This window comes from Schistocerca americana, chromosome 2 (genome assembly GCF_021461395.2).
Source record: "Schistocerca americana isolate TAMUIC-IGC-003095 chromosome 2, iqSchAmer2.1, whole genome shotgun sequence".
Lineage (NCBI taxonomy): Eukaryota > Metazoa > Arthropoda > Insecta > Orthoptera > Acrididae > Schistocerca > Schistocerca americana.
The window spans coordinates 101,855,219-101,873,219 of NC_060120.1; the positions used below are offsets into that span (position 1 = coordinate 101,855,219).

The 18,001-nt window shown below is 44.5% G+C and overlaps 1 protein-coding gene across 1 annotated transcript in view; it reads left to right on the forward strand.

Moving 5' to 3' along the window:
• Positions 1 to 9,319: 9,319 nt before the first annotated feature.
• Positions 9,320 to 18,001, forward strand: part of LOC124593810 (transmembrane protease serine 9-like) — an 80,019-nt gene continuing 71,337 nt past the window's right edge. The window contains exon 1 of the mRNA XM_047132158.1: positions 9,320 to 9,604. Coding sequence (XP_046988114.1) covers positions 9,320 to 9,604 — 285 coding nt within the window. The remainder of the gene's footprint in view (positions 9,605 to 18,001) is intronic.

The window sequence follows — 18,001 nt, forward strand, 5'->3', positions numbered from 1 at the left end:
CATTCAGGTGGGTGCCACGAATGCTGACAGACGATCACATGGCTGCCCGTGTGGCATGTTGCCAAGCAATGTTGACGTGCAACGACAGCATGAATGGGACTTTCTTTTCGTCGGTTATGACAATGGATGAGACATGGATGTCATTTTTCAATCCAGAAACAAAGCGCCAGTCAGCTCAATGGAAGCACACAGATTCACCACCACCAAAAAAATTTCGGGTAACCGCCAGTGCTGAAAAAATGATGGTGTCCGTGTTCTGGGACAGCGAGGGCGTAATCCTTACCCATTGCATTCCAAAGGGCACTACGGTAACAGGTGCATCCTACGAAAATGTTTTGAAGAACAAATTCCTTCCTGCACTGCAACAAAAACGTCTGCCGGCCGAAGTGGCCGTGCGGTTCTGGCGCTGCAGTCTGGAACCGCGAGACCGCTACGGTCGCAGGTTCGAATCCTACCTCGGGCCTGGATGTGTGTGATGTCCTTAGGTTAGTTAGGTTTAACTAGTTCTAAGTTCTAGGGGACTAATGACCTCAGCAGTTGAGTCCCATAGTGCTCAGAGCCATTTGAAGCATTTTTGAACAAAAACGTCCGAGAAGGGCTGCGAGTGTGCTGTTTCACCAAGACAACGCACCCGCACATCGAGCTAACGTTACGCAACAGTTTCTTCGTGATAACAACTTTGAAGTGATTCCTCATGCTCCCTACTCACCTGACCCGGCTCCTAGTGACTTTTGGCTTTTGCCAACAATGAAAGACACTCTCCGTGGCCGCATATTCACCAGCCGTGCTGCTGTTGCCTCAGCGATTTTCCAGTGGTCAAAACAGACTCCTAAAGAAACCTTCGCCGCTGCCATGGAATCATTGGGGTCAGAGTTGTGAAAAATGTGTACGTCTCCAGGGCGATTACGTCGAGAAGTAACGCCAGTTTCATCAATTTCGGGTGGGTAGTTAATTAGAAAAAAAAGTCGGAGGCCTTAGAACTTGAATGCACCTCGTATTAACATATACACTGCCGTTTCTGAAAAGTCCAACACCTTGAAGGAATTACCCGAATAGCGCCACACTTGGTGGAACGGCGACGGATGTGCAAGCAATACGTGATACGTTTTGCAGCGAGATGGGGTACACGTAGACCGAGAAGATCCCTCTAGTGTCGGTCCGACAGGGTCGGTGTTGCGCCTAGTGTAGTCGGGGCAGAGCTGTCACGCAAGGTAGAAACATAACAGTGAGTGCCAGTATGCCTCGCGACTAAAATCTTTATTTCTCTTGAATCATGTCTAATTCCTCTGTAGCAATCCGGATCGCACCTGTTGCCTTTCTTGAATATGGAAACAATTTTGACAATTTTCCGGTCCTCAGGTACCTTCACCTCAGTCCAACATAGGTTAATGGGATGTAGCATGCGTTCCTTCGGTGAAAGACGTACGTATTTAAACAATTCATCGTTCATTCCGTCGGTCCCTGTTTCTTTCCTGTCCTTCTATTTTTGCAGTGTTACGTCTCACTTATTCCTTTCGTTGATGTTTATGTTTCCGTTGAGTGGGCAATTGCCACAGCATTCGACACTTTTATTCGAAGACTATAACTATAAGATAGCATGTTTCTTGTTGGTCCCTCGACACAGAAAACGGGGGGAGGTGGTTCTTAAAAAGGTGTGTAATCACCACTGACGGGAATGCAAGCTCTGCAACGTGCTCCGGTGTTGCCCACAAGGTCCGTAAGGAGTTGTTTGTGGTACGGCGTTTCATTCCTCCACCAGTGCAGTTAACATCTGCTCCATGTTCGTTGGTACATACGGACATGCTGCAGTGCTTCTACCCAATTCTCCACACACCTGCACGACCGGTTTTAAGTCTGTTGAATGGACAGGCCACTCCACTGGACAAACGTGCTGTCTTTCTAAGACCATCTCCACTTGCTGTGTTCGACGCGTTTGCACATTATCAAGATAAAAATGGAGCTAGGGCCGGATTCATGCCTGAAAATAAGCTCATGGGAACGGAGTACATTGTCACAACAGCCCTGACTGGTGAGTGCATCGTTTCAAAGATTTGGAGAGCAGTAGGCCCACGCAGTAAAATACATCTTCACATCATGAAACCTAGACCAGGAAAACGATCATGTTCGACTGCTTCGTGGGTGCATCACATGTAGCTAATTCTCGTCATACGATGGGACGTCGATCATTATCGAACATCGTCGTTTCGGAGCGACTCTATGAGGCGGAAGCGACTCTGTACTTCTTCCCCTTGTGCGACCTTTTAGGTGTTCACCAGTCCCGACTTCATTTTTATGGATGAAAATGCGAGGTCGAAAAGCGCAGGCGAAGGAGCTCTCGGAACGAAAGGATATTCGAGGAATGGATCGGAGTGCCCGTTACCCGAATCACACCCCATCGAACACGTCTTGAAAGAGTAGGGGAGACTACTGCAGCACCTCCACACGCACCAACGACTATCCAGCAAAAAATGTTCAAATGTGTGTGAATTCCTAAGGGACCAAACACCTGAACTCGTCGGTCCCTAGACTTAAACACTTCTTAAACTAACTTAAACTAACTTAGGCTAAGAACAACAAACACATCTATGACCGAGGGAGGACTCGAACCTCCAGCGGGAGGGGCCGCTCAGTCCGTGACATGACGCCTGAAACTGCGCGGCCACTCCGTGCAGCGACTCTCCAGCACTTGTCAGCTACGCTGCTGGAGAAATAGAAAACCCTATCACAAGAACTCCCAACCAACTTGTGGGCACGATAGAAGTAAAATGCGGAGCGTGCATTTCCGTCTGTAGTAATGACACACCCTACTGGTTCTCGACAGGACCAAAGTGAATCGCAATGACTACAATTTAATTACTGTCTTAGAACTAAAGTATAATTTCTGTTCGTCTCACTGCTTCTTACTTTCAGATACCACCTGAACTATAATACAGCTGTTCATTCTACATGCGGTCTTCATCTACTTCTACATAGATACACCGCAAACCACGGTACGGTGCCGCGCGGAGGGTACCCTGTACCACTACAAGCCATTTCCTTTCCTGTTCTACTCGCAAATAGAGGGAGGGAAAAAAGACCGCCCATATGCCTTCGCATGAGCCCTAATTTCTGGTATCTTGTCTTTGTGGTTAAAACTGAAGTAACTGCAAAATGGTGGGACTTTAAGGAGATGGGACCTGGATAAACTGACTAAACCAGAGGTTGTACAGAGTTTCAGGGAGAGCATAAGGGAACAATTGACAGGAATGGGGGGAAGAAATACAATAGAAGACGAATGGGTAGCTCTGAGGGATGAAGTAGTGAAGGGAGCAGAGGATCAAGTAGGTAAAAAGACGAGGGCTAGTAGAAATCCTTGGGTAACAGAAGAAATATTGAATTTAATTGATGAAAGGAGAAAATATAAAAATTCATTAAATGAAGCTGGCAAAAAGGAATACAAACGTCTCAAAAATGAGATCGACAGGAAGTGAAATTGGCTAAGCAGGGATGGCTAGAGGACAAATGTAAGGATGTAGAGGCTTATCTCAATAGGGGTAAGATGGATACCGCCTACAGGAAAATTAAAGAGACCTTTGGAGAAAAGAGAACCACTTGTATGAATATCAAGAGCTCAGATGGAAACCCAGTTCTAAGCAAAGAAGGGAAAGCAGAAAGGTGGAAGGAGTATATAGAGGGTTTGTACAAGGGCGATATACTTGAGGACAATATTATTGAAATGGAAGAGGATGTAGATGAAGATGAAATGGGAGATACGATACTGCGTGAAGAGTTTGACAGAGCACTGAAAGACCTGAGTCGAAACAAGGTTCCGGGAGTAGACAACATTCCATCAGAACTACTGATGACCTTGGGAGAGCCAGTCCTGACAAAACTCTACCATCTGGTGAGCAAGATGTATGAGACAGGCAAAATACCCTCAGACTTCAAGAAGAATATAACAATTCCAATCCCAAAGAAAGCAGGTGTTGACAGATGTGAAAATTACCGAACTATCAGTTTAATAACTCACAGCTGCAAAATACTAACACGAATTCTTTACAGACGAATGTAACAACTGGTAGAAGCCGACCTCGGGGAAGATCAGTTTGGATTCCGTAGCAATGTTGGAACACGTGAGGCAATACTGACCCTGCAACTTATCTTAAAATGAAGATTAATGAAAGGCAAACCTACGTTTCTAGCATTTGTAGACTTAGAGAAAGCTTTTGACAATGTTGACTGGAATACTCTCTTTCAATTTCTAACGGTGGCAGGGGTAAAATACAGGGAGCGAAAGGCTATTTACAATTTGTACAGAAACCAGACTGCAGTTATAAGAGTGTAGGGGCATGAAAGGGAAGCAGTGGTTGGGAACGGAGTGAGACAGGGTTGTAGCCTCTCCCCGATGTTATTCAATCTGTATATTGAGCAAGCAGTAAAGGAATCAAAAGAAAAATTCGGAGTAGGTATAAAAATCCACGGAGAAGAAATAAAAACTTTGAGGTTCGCAGATGACACTGTAATTCTGTCAGAGACAAGAAAGGGCTTGGAAGAGCAGTTGAACGGAATGGAGAGTGTCTTGGAAGGAGGATATAAGATGAAAATCAACAAAAGCAAAACGAGGATAATGGAATGTAGTCGAATTAAGTCGGGTGATGCTGAGGGAATTAGATTAGGAAATGAGACACTTAAAGTAGTAAAGTATTTATGCTATTTGGGGAGCAAAATAACTGATGATGGTCGAAGTAGAGAAGATATAAAATGTAGACTGGCAATGGCAAGGAAAGCGTTTCTGAAGAAGAGAAATTTGTTAACATCGAGTATAGATTTAAGTGTCAGGAAGTCTTTTCTGAAAGTATTTGTATGGAGTGTTGCCATGTATGGAAGTGAAACGTGGACGATAAATAGTTTGGACAAGAAGAGAAGAGAAGATTTTGAAATGTAGTGCTACAGAAGAATGCTGAAGATTAGATGGGTAGATCACGTAACTAATGAGGAGGTACTGAATAGAACTGGGGAGAAAAGGAGTTTGTGGCACAACTTGACAAGAAGACATGTTCTGAGGCATCAAGGGATCACAAATTTAGCGTTGGAGGGCAGCATGGAGGGTAAAAATCCTAGAGGGAGACAAAGAGATGAATACACTAAGCAGATTCAGACGGACGTAGGTTCCAGTAAGTACTGGGGGATGAAGAAGCTTGCACAGGATAGAGGAGCATGGAGAGTAGCATCAAACCAGTCTCAGGACTGGAGACCACAACAACAACATCTTTGTGGTCCTTACGCGCAATGTATGCTGGCAGCAGGAAAATCGTTCGGCAGTTAGCTTCAGTTGCCGGTTCTTTAAATTTTCACGATAATTTTTCTCGAAAAGGACGTCGCCTTCCCTCCATGGATTCCCGTTTGAGTTAATGTAGCATCTCCGTAGCGCTTATGTGTTGATAGAACCTACTGGTGAAACATCTAGCATCCCGCCTCGGAATAGCTTCCATGTCTTCCTTCGATCCGACGTGGCACGGACACCAAACACTCGAGCAGTACTCAAGAATTGGGCGAACCAGCGTCCTATATGGCGACCAGTTTACTGGTGAACCACCCTTTCCTAGAATTCTGCGAAGAAACCGAAATCGATGATTCACCTTCCCTGTCACAGTTCTCACATGCTGGTTCCATCTCATTTCGCTTTGCAACATTACGCCCAGATATTTAAGCTACTCAACTGTGTCAAGCGGGACACTAGTAATACTGTGCCCGGACATTACAGGTTTGATCTTCGTACTCATCCGCATTAACTTACATTTTTCCACATTTAGAGTTAGCTGCCATTCATCACCCAAACAGGAAATCTTGTCTAAGTCGTCTTGTATCTCGCTACAGTCACTCAAATTCGACACTTCACCGTACACCATGGCATCAGCGGCAAGAAACTGCAAATTGTTGCCCACCCTGTCCCCCAAATAGTTCAAGTATATAGGGAACAACAGCGGTATTATCACACTTCCCTGGGGCACTCCTGACGATGCCCTTGTTTCTGATGAATTTCTGATGGTCCAACTTTCATTCAGCTATGTTACCTGGTTGCGACACTTCGTGAGAACCTTACATTCATCCTTAAGTTCTGCAGTACCAGTGTACACTGAGGTGGCCCAGGTCATAAGAGAGCGATGAGAACATATATAGATGATAGTATAGAGTACACAAGGTGGTCTGGTTAGACGAGACCCCATTTAAGTTGGCGAGAGTTTATGGCAAGGTTCGAGTGTGGCCCAGACCCAACGAAGCCATAGACACAAGATGTCAACAAGACACTGTGATAAGTGGTGAAGCCTCCGCAATGATGTTGGCTGTGTTGATTTGGAATGGTCCGACTCCTCTGGTCCAACTGAAGCGATCATTGGCTGGAAATGATTACTTTCCGCTACTTGGAGACGATTTACTACCATTCATGGACTTCATGTTGTCAAACAATGGTAGAATTTTTGTGGATAACAATGTGCTACCTGACCGGGCCACAGATGTTTGCGATTTATTTGAAGAACATTCTGGACAACGCGAGCCACCCAGCTCACGCGATATGAGCCATCGAACATTTGTGGGACGTAATCTGGCGGTCAGTTCGTGCAAAAAATCCTGCACCGACAAAACGTTCACAATCATGGCGGCTGTAGAGACGGTATGGTTCAAAATTTCTGCATGGGACTTCCAACGGTGTTGAGAGCATGCCACGTAATGTTGTTGCACTTCGTCGGACAAATGGAAGCCCGACACGGTATTTGGAGATGATTCAAATGGTCCAAATAATTCAAATGGCTCCAAGCACTATGGGACTTAACATCTGAGGTCATCAGTCCCCTAGAATGAGAACTACATAAACCTAAATAACCTAAGGATATCACACACCTCCATGGCGGAGGCAGGATTCGAACCTGCGACCGTAGCAGCAGCGCGGTTCCGGATTAACGCGCCTAGAACCGCTCGGCCAAAGCGGCCGGCTATTTGGAGATAACGCATGACTTTAGTCATCTCTGTGTATGTACGAATCAGTAGTATATCAAAAAGTTTAATTCACAAGAACTTTATCTACTTGTTGGAAAGAACACGAATCGGGTACTGATAAACAATGGATACTGAGAAATAATTGTAATAAAGAGAAGTGGACTGATAAGTCCATAAATTACTGTAGTTCCTTCTGAAAGATAAGGTACAGTATTTTGTTCGTCATGCACACCAGGGCTTAAAAATGCAAGTTCTCTCGAAACCAACGAATATATAACAGTAACACTATCAAGAAATGTAATTCGACATGCTGAACAAAAAGTGACGTCACAGTAGCAAATTGCCTTTACATGGGTGGCCAAAACTGACTGTTTGTATAACAAATGCCTCCTGAACCGGTTCTAAATAGCAGACATACATAATCCAATTGTTGTTGTTGTTGTTGTTGTCTTCAGTCCTGAGACTGGTTTGATGCAGCTCTCCATGCTACTCCATCCTGTGCAAGCTTCTTCATCTCCCAGTACTTACTGCAACCTACATCCTTCTGAATCTGTTTAGTGTACTCATCTCTTGGTCTACCTCTACAATTTTTACCATCCACGCTGCCCTCTAATGCTAAATTTGTGATCCCTTGATGCCTCAGAACATTCCCTACCAAGCGGTACCTACTTCTTGTCAAGTTGTGTCACAAACTCCTCTTCTCTCCAATTCTATTCAGTACCTCCTCATTAGTTATGTTATCTACCCATCTAATCTTCAGCATTCTTCTGTAGCACAACATTTCAAAAGCTTCTATTCTCTTCTTGTCCCAACTATTTATCGTCCACGTTTCACTTCCATACATGGCTACGCTCCATACAAATACTTTCAGAAAAGACTTCCTGACTCTTAAATCTATACTCGATGTTAACAAATTTCTCTTCTTCAGAAACGCTTTCCTTGCCATTGCCAGTCTACATTTTATATCCTCTCTACTTCGACCATCATCAGTTATTTTGCTCCCCAAATAGTAAAACTCTTATACTACATTTAAGTGTCTCATTTCCTAATCTAATTCCCTCAGCATCACCCGACTTAATACGACTACATTCCATTATCCTCGTTTTGCTTTTGTTGATGTTCATCTTATACCCTCATTTCAAGACACTGTCCATTCCGTTCAACTGCTCTTCCAAGTTCTTTGCTGTCTCTGACAGAATTACAATATCATCTGCGAACCTCAAAGTTTTTATTTTATCTCCATGGGTTTTAATACCTACTCCGAACTTTACTTTTGTTTCCTTTACTGCTTGCTCAATATACAGATTGAATAGCATCGGGGAGAGGCTACAACCCTGTCTCACTCCCTTCCCAACCACTGCTTCCCTTTCATGTCAAATGACTCTTATAACTGCCATCTGATTTCTGTAGAAATTTTAAATAGCCTTCCGCACCCTGTATTTTACCCCTGCCACCTTCAGAATTTGAAAGAGAGTATTCCAGTCAACATTGTCAAAAGCTTTCTCGAAGTCTACAAATGCTAGAGACATAGGTTTGCCTTTCCTTAATCTTTCTTCTGAGATAAGTCGTAGGGTCAGTATTGCCTCACGTGTTCCAGCATTTCTTCGGAATCCAAACTGATCTTCCCCGAGGTCGGATTCTACCAGTTTTTCCATTCGTCTGTAGAGAATTCGCGTTAGTATATTGCACCTGTGATTTATTAAACTGATAGTTCGGTAATTTTCGATTTAGGTCTTTCAGTGCTCTGTCAAACTCTTCACGCAGTATCGTATCTCCCATTTCATCTTCATCTACATGCTCTTCCATTTCTATAATATTGTCCAGAAGAACATCGCCCCTGTATAGACCGATGTTAACAAATTTCTCTTCTTCAGAAACGCTCTCTTTGCCATTGCCAGTCTACATTTTATATCCTGTCTACTTTCGACCATCATCAGTTATTTTGCTCCCCAAATAGCGAAACTTCTATACTACTTTAAGTGTCTCATTTCCTAATCTAATTCCCTCAGCATCACCCGACTTAATTTGACTACATTCCATTATCCTCGTTTTGATTTTGTTGATGTTCATCTTATATCTTCCTTTCAAGACACTGTATAATCCAATTATAAATAAATAAACCAAACGAAGCTTACTTTACTCGCAATCGTCAGCCTGAGCTCAGGGACGAACCTCTTAGAGAGCCTGCAAAAAATGTTAAACACTGAGATCTATGTTGTCCGCCTGTAAACCGAAAATAAACACTACGTACACGCACGACCTTTGCCCACACGTGTGTTACATTATTGACCGGTTAAACGCGTTACCACGGAAATCGCGGCGCAGCCGTCGTGACGCAGCGACGATGGGATGGCTGTTGGTGCTGCTTTCGCTCGCACTGCCTCTGGTGGAGGGAGAGCCCGGCGAGGTTGGTGGATGCCAGAGGTTCGTCGAGATCGAAGACCAGCCGTACGTGGCGTCGCTGCAGAAGATCGCGGAGGGACACGTGTGCACGGCGACGCTGATCACGACCCGCTGGCTGCTGACGGCCGCCCAGTGCATCGTCGTCAGGGAAGGAGAGCCTCTGCCCGCCGCCGACTACTTCGTACTGATGGGCTCTTCCAACTTCACTAACCAAATCGCTTTAAAGGTTCGTACTCCTCAGACAGTTTACTTTCCCGTCGTTTGCCTCGTAAGCTCGCCGGAAACATTAGGTTCGTGTGTAAGCATGTAGCGTTTGGTAATTTCCAAGAATGATTGCCAATCGAAGTTGGGCGGCTCCAATCGATATATATCGAAGATGCGGTAGTAAATCGATTATGGAAGTCTCGTGGCGCGCGTTATGATACATTATTTGTGACCGTCATTTTTATCAGTTTTGCGTTGTTTCTTCAGTTCGTGTACGTTACATTCCCGCCGTAATTGTTTGTGATTCCATTGGGAAATCGACACGGTTTCTCTTGATAGCGAGTGTAATGTCTGCTGTTTCTCACGATTCTTCTGCGGAATGCCTCACATGCAAAACTCTAATTCCATGCCTATCTAGCATAGAAAAATGTTTGACCTTTTGCCGGAAATATGGACTTCTGCCGGACGAGGAAAGGAGGGACTGTGTTGACTGTGGTGCTGCGAAGTCTGTGAAACTTCGTAAGAGGAGTGTGGACACTGAAATTCCGTTGCAAATTCATTGCGGACTTTGCGTAAAGCGAACCAGCGTCAGGAGAAATACATGGTTCGAGTCCTCCAAATTATCGATTCAGACGAGCGTAATTCTTGTGTCGTGCCGGATTCGAGATTAAACGTTGCAAGCCACAGCATCAGAAACTGAGTTATCGGCAAATACCGTGTGTGACTACTTCGGGTTTTGCCAACAAGTGTGCTACGTGATAGTGACAAATGACAGTGTGCCAATTGGTGGACTGAATAAAACAGTAGGAGGAGACGAGTCTCATATTGCTAGACGAAAGAATCAGTTAGGACGACCTTCTTAAAGTGAAGTAGATCATATTTGGGTTTTTGGTGGGACAGAAAGAGAGTCACGCAAATGTTTCACTGTGAGGGTATTGTCCCGAGACAAGGTGACTTTAATGGTCTCATAAAACACTTCATACTGCCTCGAACAAAAGTCATCACAGACGGGTTTCACTCATACCAGACTCTCAAAGCTCAAGGGTTCGAGCACGAATTCGTGAACCACTCTGTGGAGTTTCTGTCTTCAGGTGACGCCTGTGTCCATACCCAGAATATAGAACAGCTATGGAAGTCTGTCAAGTCTACTATAAAAAAGGAGAAGGGCGTCCAGGACAGAGGGAAGAACTGTATTTGTTCCAGTACCTACACTTTCACAACTGGCGTTTGCAGGGAAAAGTCGATGCGTGCGACACACTGCCGATATTACTGCGCGATATTGGCAGAGTTTACCCTGGGTACGGGAAAAAAGGAATTGTCCCTGCAGCTTATACATCACGCGGACTGTCACAAGACGATAACACCGACCACGACTAAGGTAAGTCGTCTCCTTTCAATTTGCAAGTGCTTCTCTAACGCTTTTCCTTTGTCGTTCTGTAGTGACACCTTCAAACATACTCGTAACGCGCGTAACGAGACTTCCATAATCGATTTACCATCGCATCTTCTATATGTATCGGTTGGAGCCCTCCAACTTCGATAGGCAGTCATTTTTGGAAATTACCGAGACTTTAGTCAATGAAATACAGAGGGATCCAAAAATTGTATCCACAGTTTAAAAAGTCCATAACTTGCAAACTAATTGACGGAGTTGTCTCATTTTTGGTGAAAGCATAGTTTAAAGTCCAACTTAAAGATATTACTGTAGGTGTTCGAAATGGTCACCATTAAGATCTACACGCAAACGATGCCGCCGAACTGCAGCACGAACTACTGACTGCAACTTGTTCAGTTGGATATTTGCACATCAATCCAATGTGCGTGGCTTTCGTCGATAAATGACGTCCTTTAGTGTTCTCCAAAGGTAAAAGTGCAGAGGAGTTAGGTCTGCGGAACGTGGTGGACACTCCACAGCACCTCTACGGCCTATCCGTCTTCCTGGTAGATTTTTGTCGAGATACGTCCTAACACGATTTTGGTAGTGGGCTGGAGCACCATCTTATTGAAAGTAAACTCTTCCGTCTCAAAAATGGTTCAAATGGCTCTGAGCACTATGGGACTTGACATATGTGGTCATCAGAACCCTAGAACTTAGAACTACTTAAACCTAACTAACCTAAGGGCATCACACACATCCATGCCCGAGGCAGGATTCGAACATGCGACCGTAGCGGTCGCTCGGTTCCAGACTGAAGCGCCTAGAACCGCTCGGCCACAACGGCCGGCTCGACATCAAGGGATCACCAGTGTACTGCTGGAGGGAAGTTTGGGGGTAAAAATTATAGAGGGCGTCCAAGAGATGAATAAAGTAAGCGGATTCAGAAAGGCGTAAGTTGCAGTAGCTATTCAAAGATTAACAGGTTTACATAGGATAGAGTAGCACAGAGAGTTGCATCAAACCAATCTTCGGACTGAGTACTATAACAGCAACAACAAGAACAGGGCGAACTATCCAACGTGTCACCTACGTATGGTGTACCACTCGCAGACATCGGTGTAAGCACAATGGTCGTATACGATGCTAATATACAATATTAACCGAGAGCGTAAGGAGACGAGTTTAAAGCACTATCAGTGAAAATCGATTTCAAACCGCACAGGAATTGCAACTGTCAGTTCAGGACCACGTCAAGCAGTTTGCGAGCGAACATTGCAAAGATCATCGCATACAGTGGAAATTTGGAGTCCGCTTCTTAACAAAAGTCTGTTGCTCACAGGGACATAAAAACTGTATGGCTTCAGTGGCCAAACAAAACAGAAAGTAGGCGATGCCAGAATGGATAAGTATAGTGTCGTTCGAAGAGTCGCGTTCTTACGTCAGTTCAAATGATATAAGGTGGTCTAATGAGGCGATCAACGTGCTGTGTTGAGGTTGTAGTTCATGGCCACAGGTTGTTCCGTGATGTGTTTGTGGTGTTTCTCGAGCGTTGTCTTCACCCCATTCATTTACGTCAACATGAAACGGGAAATTTACTTCAACATCCACGGTAATCTAGTGTTCTGTCCTTCTACGTATTCCAAGGTGACAACAGGTGGGGGTAACTTCTGGTGTCCGATTCCACCCGACAGCTCTGACCAATGATGTTCACGAAAGAGGGGATGAAAGCGACCTCTTATTTAACGCTGGAGTCTAGCGTTAGCTGCGATTCCAGCAGTCTGCTTTGATCCGTGACGCCCTGTGTGACATCATGAGTTCACGCTGCGAAGGATGTAATCGTCCTGTTATTAAAAGTTATCTCTGGATGTTTTAGTTAATGGTGTAATCCATGATGTTTGAAAACTATGCTCTAAATTCCATATACGTAATTATGTTTAGAGTGTGGTTTCGATGGAACTGAGAGAACAGCTTCAGTTGTCAAATGGTTCAAATGGCTCTAAGCACTATGGGACTTAACATCTGAGATCATCAGTCCCCTAGACTTAGAACTACTTAAACCTAACTAACCGAATGACATCACACACTTCCATGCTCGAGGCAGGATTCGAACCTGAGACCGTAGCAGCAGTGCGGTTCCGGACTGAAGCGCCTAGAACCACTCGGCCACAGCGGCCGGCTTCAGTTGTCGATTGAGAAACTAATAGCGATTATATTTTCTTCTCACAAATATACGACTCTTTCTTTCCGTATTTAACACGATTTCGGATGGTAAAGTTAGGCAGTGACTTACGAGCACAAGTTGAATTGTTGCCGGCGGGATTATTATCATGTTGCAGCTTACAATTATTGTTTTTGTTAAGTGGCAAGTTTGTTGAGGGTGGATTTAGGTAGGAGCCCAAATGCATAGCTCAAATGGTCGTGAGTGATGTTTTTAATTTTGTGTTTTACAAATATCTGGCTTTTTTTTAATGTGACGTCTTTGAGGTGCTACGTCTATAATATCGTTTGTTCTTATAGGGGTCGTGTTGCTGTTACCGGTGACTCACTCTCGTGGAGCATGTACCTTTTTGTGATTTTGTTTGTAGTAATGGTTTAGTCGAAGGGGGTCGAATCTTTGATATTCCTTCGTTATTTATTTCCGCTCGCTTTTTGATCTATTGAGTTTTGTCTTTAGTGCGGTTCCAGCTCATTTTGTATATATTTTCTTTCCGTTTACTTTGCAGGAGTTTGTGTGTGCTATTTTTTGATTAAGTCGTTGTTTTGAGGGATATGTTTGGTATCGCTGTTTTCGTGTCAGATACACAGGGTGAATCACCTAAAACTTGCACAGCAAATATTGCGGATCGATGGAAAGTGCTATTGATGTGCAGTTTTCACAGAATGGATACGCAGTCAGCGGCTCGTATCGTTAGCCAATAAACAGCATTTAATAATACTTAGAAAGTGTATTTTTGCGCAAACTTACACTCTTTTAAATGGAACAAGGCCTTACATCAGCTATCTAAAAGTGGGGTAAATTAGAAAGTCAGTGGTGTTTTTTGCAGGATTCTAGCGCGAGTCGTTTACGAGATATCGTATTTTAAAAGGTTTCCACACCAACACTTGTTTCTGCTACTCAACCTGCGTAGTTGCCAGGAACTATGCTGTTATGTTTATTTACAGCGTGCCTGTGTGTTCCTTGAGTGCATTGCGATTTGCTGCTCAGTCAGAGTGTGACAGTCGAAGCAGTAGCTCGTGAGTGGGCTATGCGATTTATCAGTGCAGAAAAAGCCGACATTCTCATGGTGTATGGAGGGTGTAGGAAGAATGCAGTTCGTGCTTGTACGGTGTATGCTGCGAGATATCCCAATGAACTCTATCATCACGGCAATTATTTATCAGCCTCTTGAACCAGTTACATTGAAGTGGCAGTGTAGTGCCTAGACAACATAACGGAAGTTCAAGGCAACCGTAAAATGCGTTTTACACAGGTACGTGCCGAGTAAAACTATGAGGGACGGGAAAAATCCACCGTGGTTCAACAACAAAGTTAGGAAACTACTGCGAAAGCAAAGAGAGCTTCACTGCAAATTTAAACGCAGCCAAAACCTCTCAGACAAACAGAAGCTAAACGATGTCAAAGTTAGCGTAAGGAGGGCTATGCGTGAAGCGTTCCGTGAATTCGAAAGTAAAATTGTATGTGCCGACTTGACAGAAAATCCTAGGAAGTTCTGGTCTTACGTTAAATCAGTAATTGGATCGAAACAGCATATCCAGACACTCTGGGATAATAATGGCATTGAAACAGAGGATGACACGCGTAAAGCTGAAATACTAAACACCTTTTTCCAAAACTGTTTCACAGAGGAAGACCGCACTGCAGTTCCTTCTCTAAATCCTCGCACCAACGAAAAGCTGGCTGAAATCAGATAAGTGTCCAAGGAATAGAAAAGCAACTGAAATCACTCAACAAAGGAAAATTCACTGGACCTGACGGGATACCAATTCGATTCTACATACAATACGTGAAAGAATTTGCCTCCCTTCTAACAGCCGTGTACCGCAAGTCTCTAGAGGAACGGAAGGTTCCAAATGATTGGAAAAGAGCACAAGTACTTCCAGTTTTCAAGAATGGTCGTCGAGCAAATGCGCAAAACTATAGGCCTATATCTCTGACATCGATCTGTTGTAGAATTTTAGAACGTTTTTTGCTCGCGTATCATGTCATATCTGGAAACCCAGAATCTATTCTGTAGGAATCAACATGGATTCCGGAAACAGCGATCGTGTGAGACCCAACTCGCTTTATTTGTTCACGAGACCCAGAAAATATTAGATACAGGCTCCCAGGTAGATGCCATTTTCCTTGACTTCCTGAAGGCGTTCGATACAGTTCCGCACTTTCACCTGATAAACAAAGTAAGAGACTACGGAATATTAGACCAGCTGTTTGGCTGGATTGAACAATTTGCAGCAAACAGAACACAGCAAGTTGTTCTCAAAGGAGAGACGTCTACAGACGTTAAAGGAACCTCTGGTGTGCCACAGGGGAGTGTAATGGGCCCATTGCTTTTCACAATATACATATATAAGTGATCTAGTAGATAGTGTCGGAAGTTCCATGCGGCTTTTCGCGGATGATGCTGTAGTATACATAGAAGTTACATCTTTAGAAAATTGCAGTGAAATGCAGGAAGATCTGCAGCGGATATCCACTTGGTGCGGGAAGTGGCAACTGTCCCTTAACATAGACAAATATAATGTATTGCGAATACATAGAAAGAAGGATACTTTATTGTATGATTATATGATAGCGGAACAAACACTAGTAGCACTTACTTCTGTAAAATACACTACTGGCCATTAAAATTGCATTCACCAGGAAGAAATGCAGATGATAATCGGGTATTCATTGGACAAATACATTATACTAGAACGGACATGTGATTACATTTTCACGCAATTTGGGTGCACAGCTCTTGAGAAATCAGTACCCAGAACAATCACCACTGGCCGTAATAACGGCCTTGGTAGCCTGGGCATTGAGTCAGACAGAGCTTGGATGGCGTGTACAGGTACAGCTAACCATGCAGCTTCAAGACGATACCACAGTTCATCAAGAGTAGTGACTGGCATATTGTGACGAGCCAGTTGCTGGGCCGCCATTGACCAGACGTTTTCAATTGGTTAGAGATCTGGAGAATGTGCTGGCCAGGGCAGCAGGCGAACATTTTCTGTATCCAGAAAGGCCCGTACAGGACCTGCAACATGCGGTCGTGCATTATCCTGCTGAAATATAGGGTTTCGCAGGGATCGAATGAAGGGTAGAGCCACAGGTCTTAACACATCTGAAATGTAACGTCCACTGTTCAAAGTGCCGTCAATGTGAACAAGAGGTGACCGGGACGTGCAACCAGTAGCACCTCATACCATCATGCCGGGTGATACGCCAGTATGTCGATGACGAATACACGCTTCCAATGTGCGTTCACCGCGATGTCGCCAAACACAAGTGCGACCATGATGATGGTGTAAACAGAACCTGGATTCAACCGAAAAAATGACGATTTGCCATTCGTACACCCTGATTCGTCGTTGAGTACACCATCGCAGGCACTCCTGACTGTGATGCAGCGTCAAGGATAACCACAGCCATTGCCTCCGAGCTGATAGTCCATGCTGCTGCAAACGTCGTCGAACTGTTCGTGCAGATGGTTGTTGTCTTGCAAACGTCCCCATCTGTTGACTAAGGGATCGAGACGTGGCTGCACGATCCGTTACAGCCATGCGGATAAGGTGCCTCTCATCTCGACTGCTAGTGATACGAGGCCGTTAGGATCCAACACGGCATTCCGTATTACCCTCCTGAATCCACCGATTCCATATTCTGCTAACAGTCATTGGATCTCGACCAACACAAGCAGCAATGTCGCGATACGATAAACCGCAATCGTGATAAGCCACAATCCGACCGTTATCAAAGTCGGAAACGTGATGGTACGCGTTTCTCCTCCTTACACGAGGCATCACAACAACGTTTCGCCAGGCAACAGCGGTCAACTGCCGTTTGTGTATGAGAAATCAGTTGGAAACTGTCAGCACGTTGTAGGTATCGCCACCGGCGCCAACCCTGTGTGAATGCTCTGAAAAGCTAATCATTTGCATATCACAGCATATTCTCCGTGTCAGTTAAATTTCGCGTCTGTAGCACGTCATTTTCGTGTTGTAGCAATTTTAATGCCCAGTAGTGTATCTGGGAGTATGCGTACGGAACGATTTGAAGTGGAATGATCATATAAAATTAATTGTTGGTAAGGCGAGTGCCAGGTTGAGATTCATTGGCAGAGTCCTTAGAAAATGTAGTCCATCAACAAAGGAGATGGCTTACAGAACACTCGTTCGCCCTACACTTGAGTATTGCTCATCAGTGTGGGATCCGTATCAGATCGGGTTGACAGAGGAGATAGCGAAGATCCAAAGAAGAGCGGCGCGTTTCGTCACAGGGTTATTTGGTAACCGTGATAGCGTTACGGATATGTTTAGCAAACTCAGGTGGCAAACTCTGCAATAGTGGCGCTCTGCATCGCGGTGTAGCTTGCTGTTTAGGTTTCGAGAGGGTGCATTTCTGGATGAGGTATCGAATGTATTGCTTGCCCCTACTTATAGCTCCCGAGGATTCGAGCGCGTACGGAGGCTTTCCGGCAGTCGTTCTTCCCGCGAACCATACGCGACTGGAACAGGATAGGGAGGTAATGACAGTGGCACGTAAAGTGCCCTGCGCCACACACCGTTGGGTGGCTTGCGGAGTATAAATGTAGATGTAGATGTAGGAAGAGTGACGACAGAAGAGGAGGAAATTAATATTCTTGCTGCTGTTGCAGTTGATCCCCACGTTAGCTTCCGCTCGTTCATACGAGGAAGTTGCATAAAGTAGGCAAGTAGCCAAACCATTCTCCATCGACATAGGTCCCATCCCTGTCACATCTGCATCAAGAGGTGCGTGGAAACTATTATGAGAATCTCGTTAACTTCCGTACATGGTCGTAAGACAGCATACTCCAG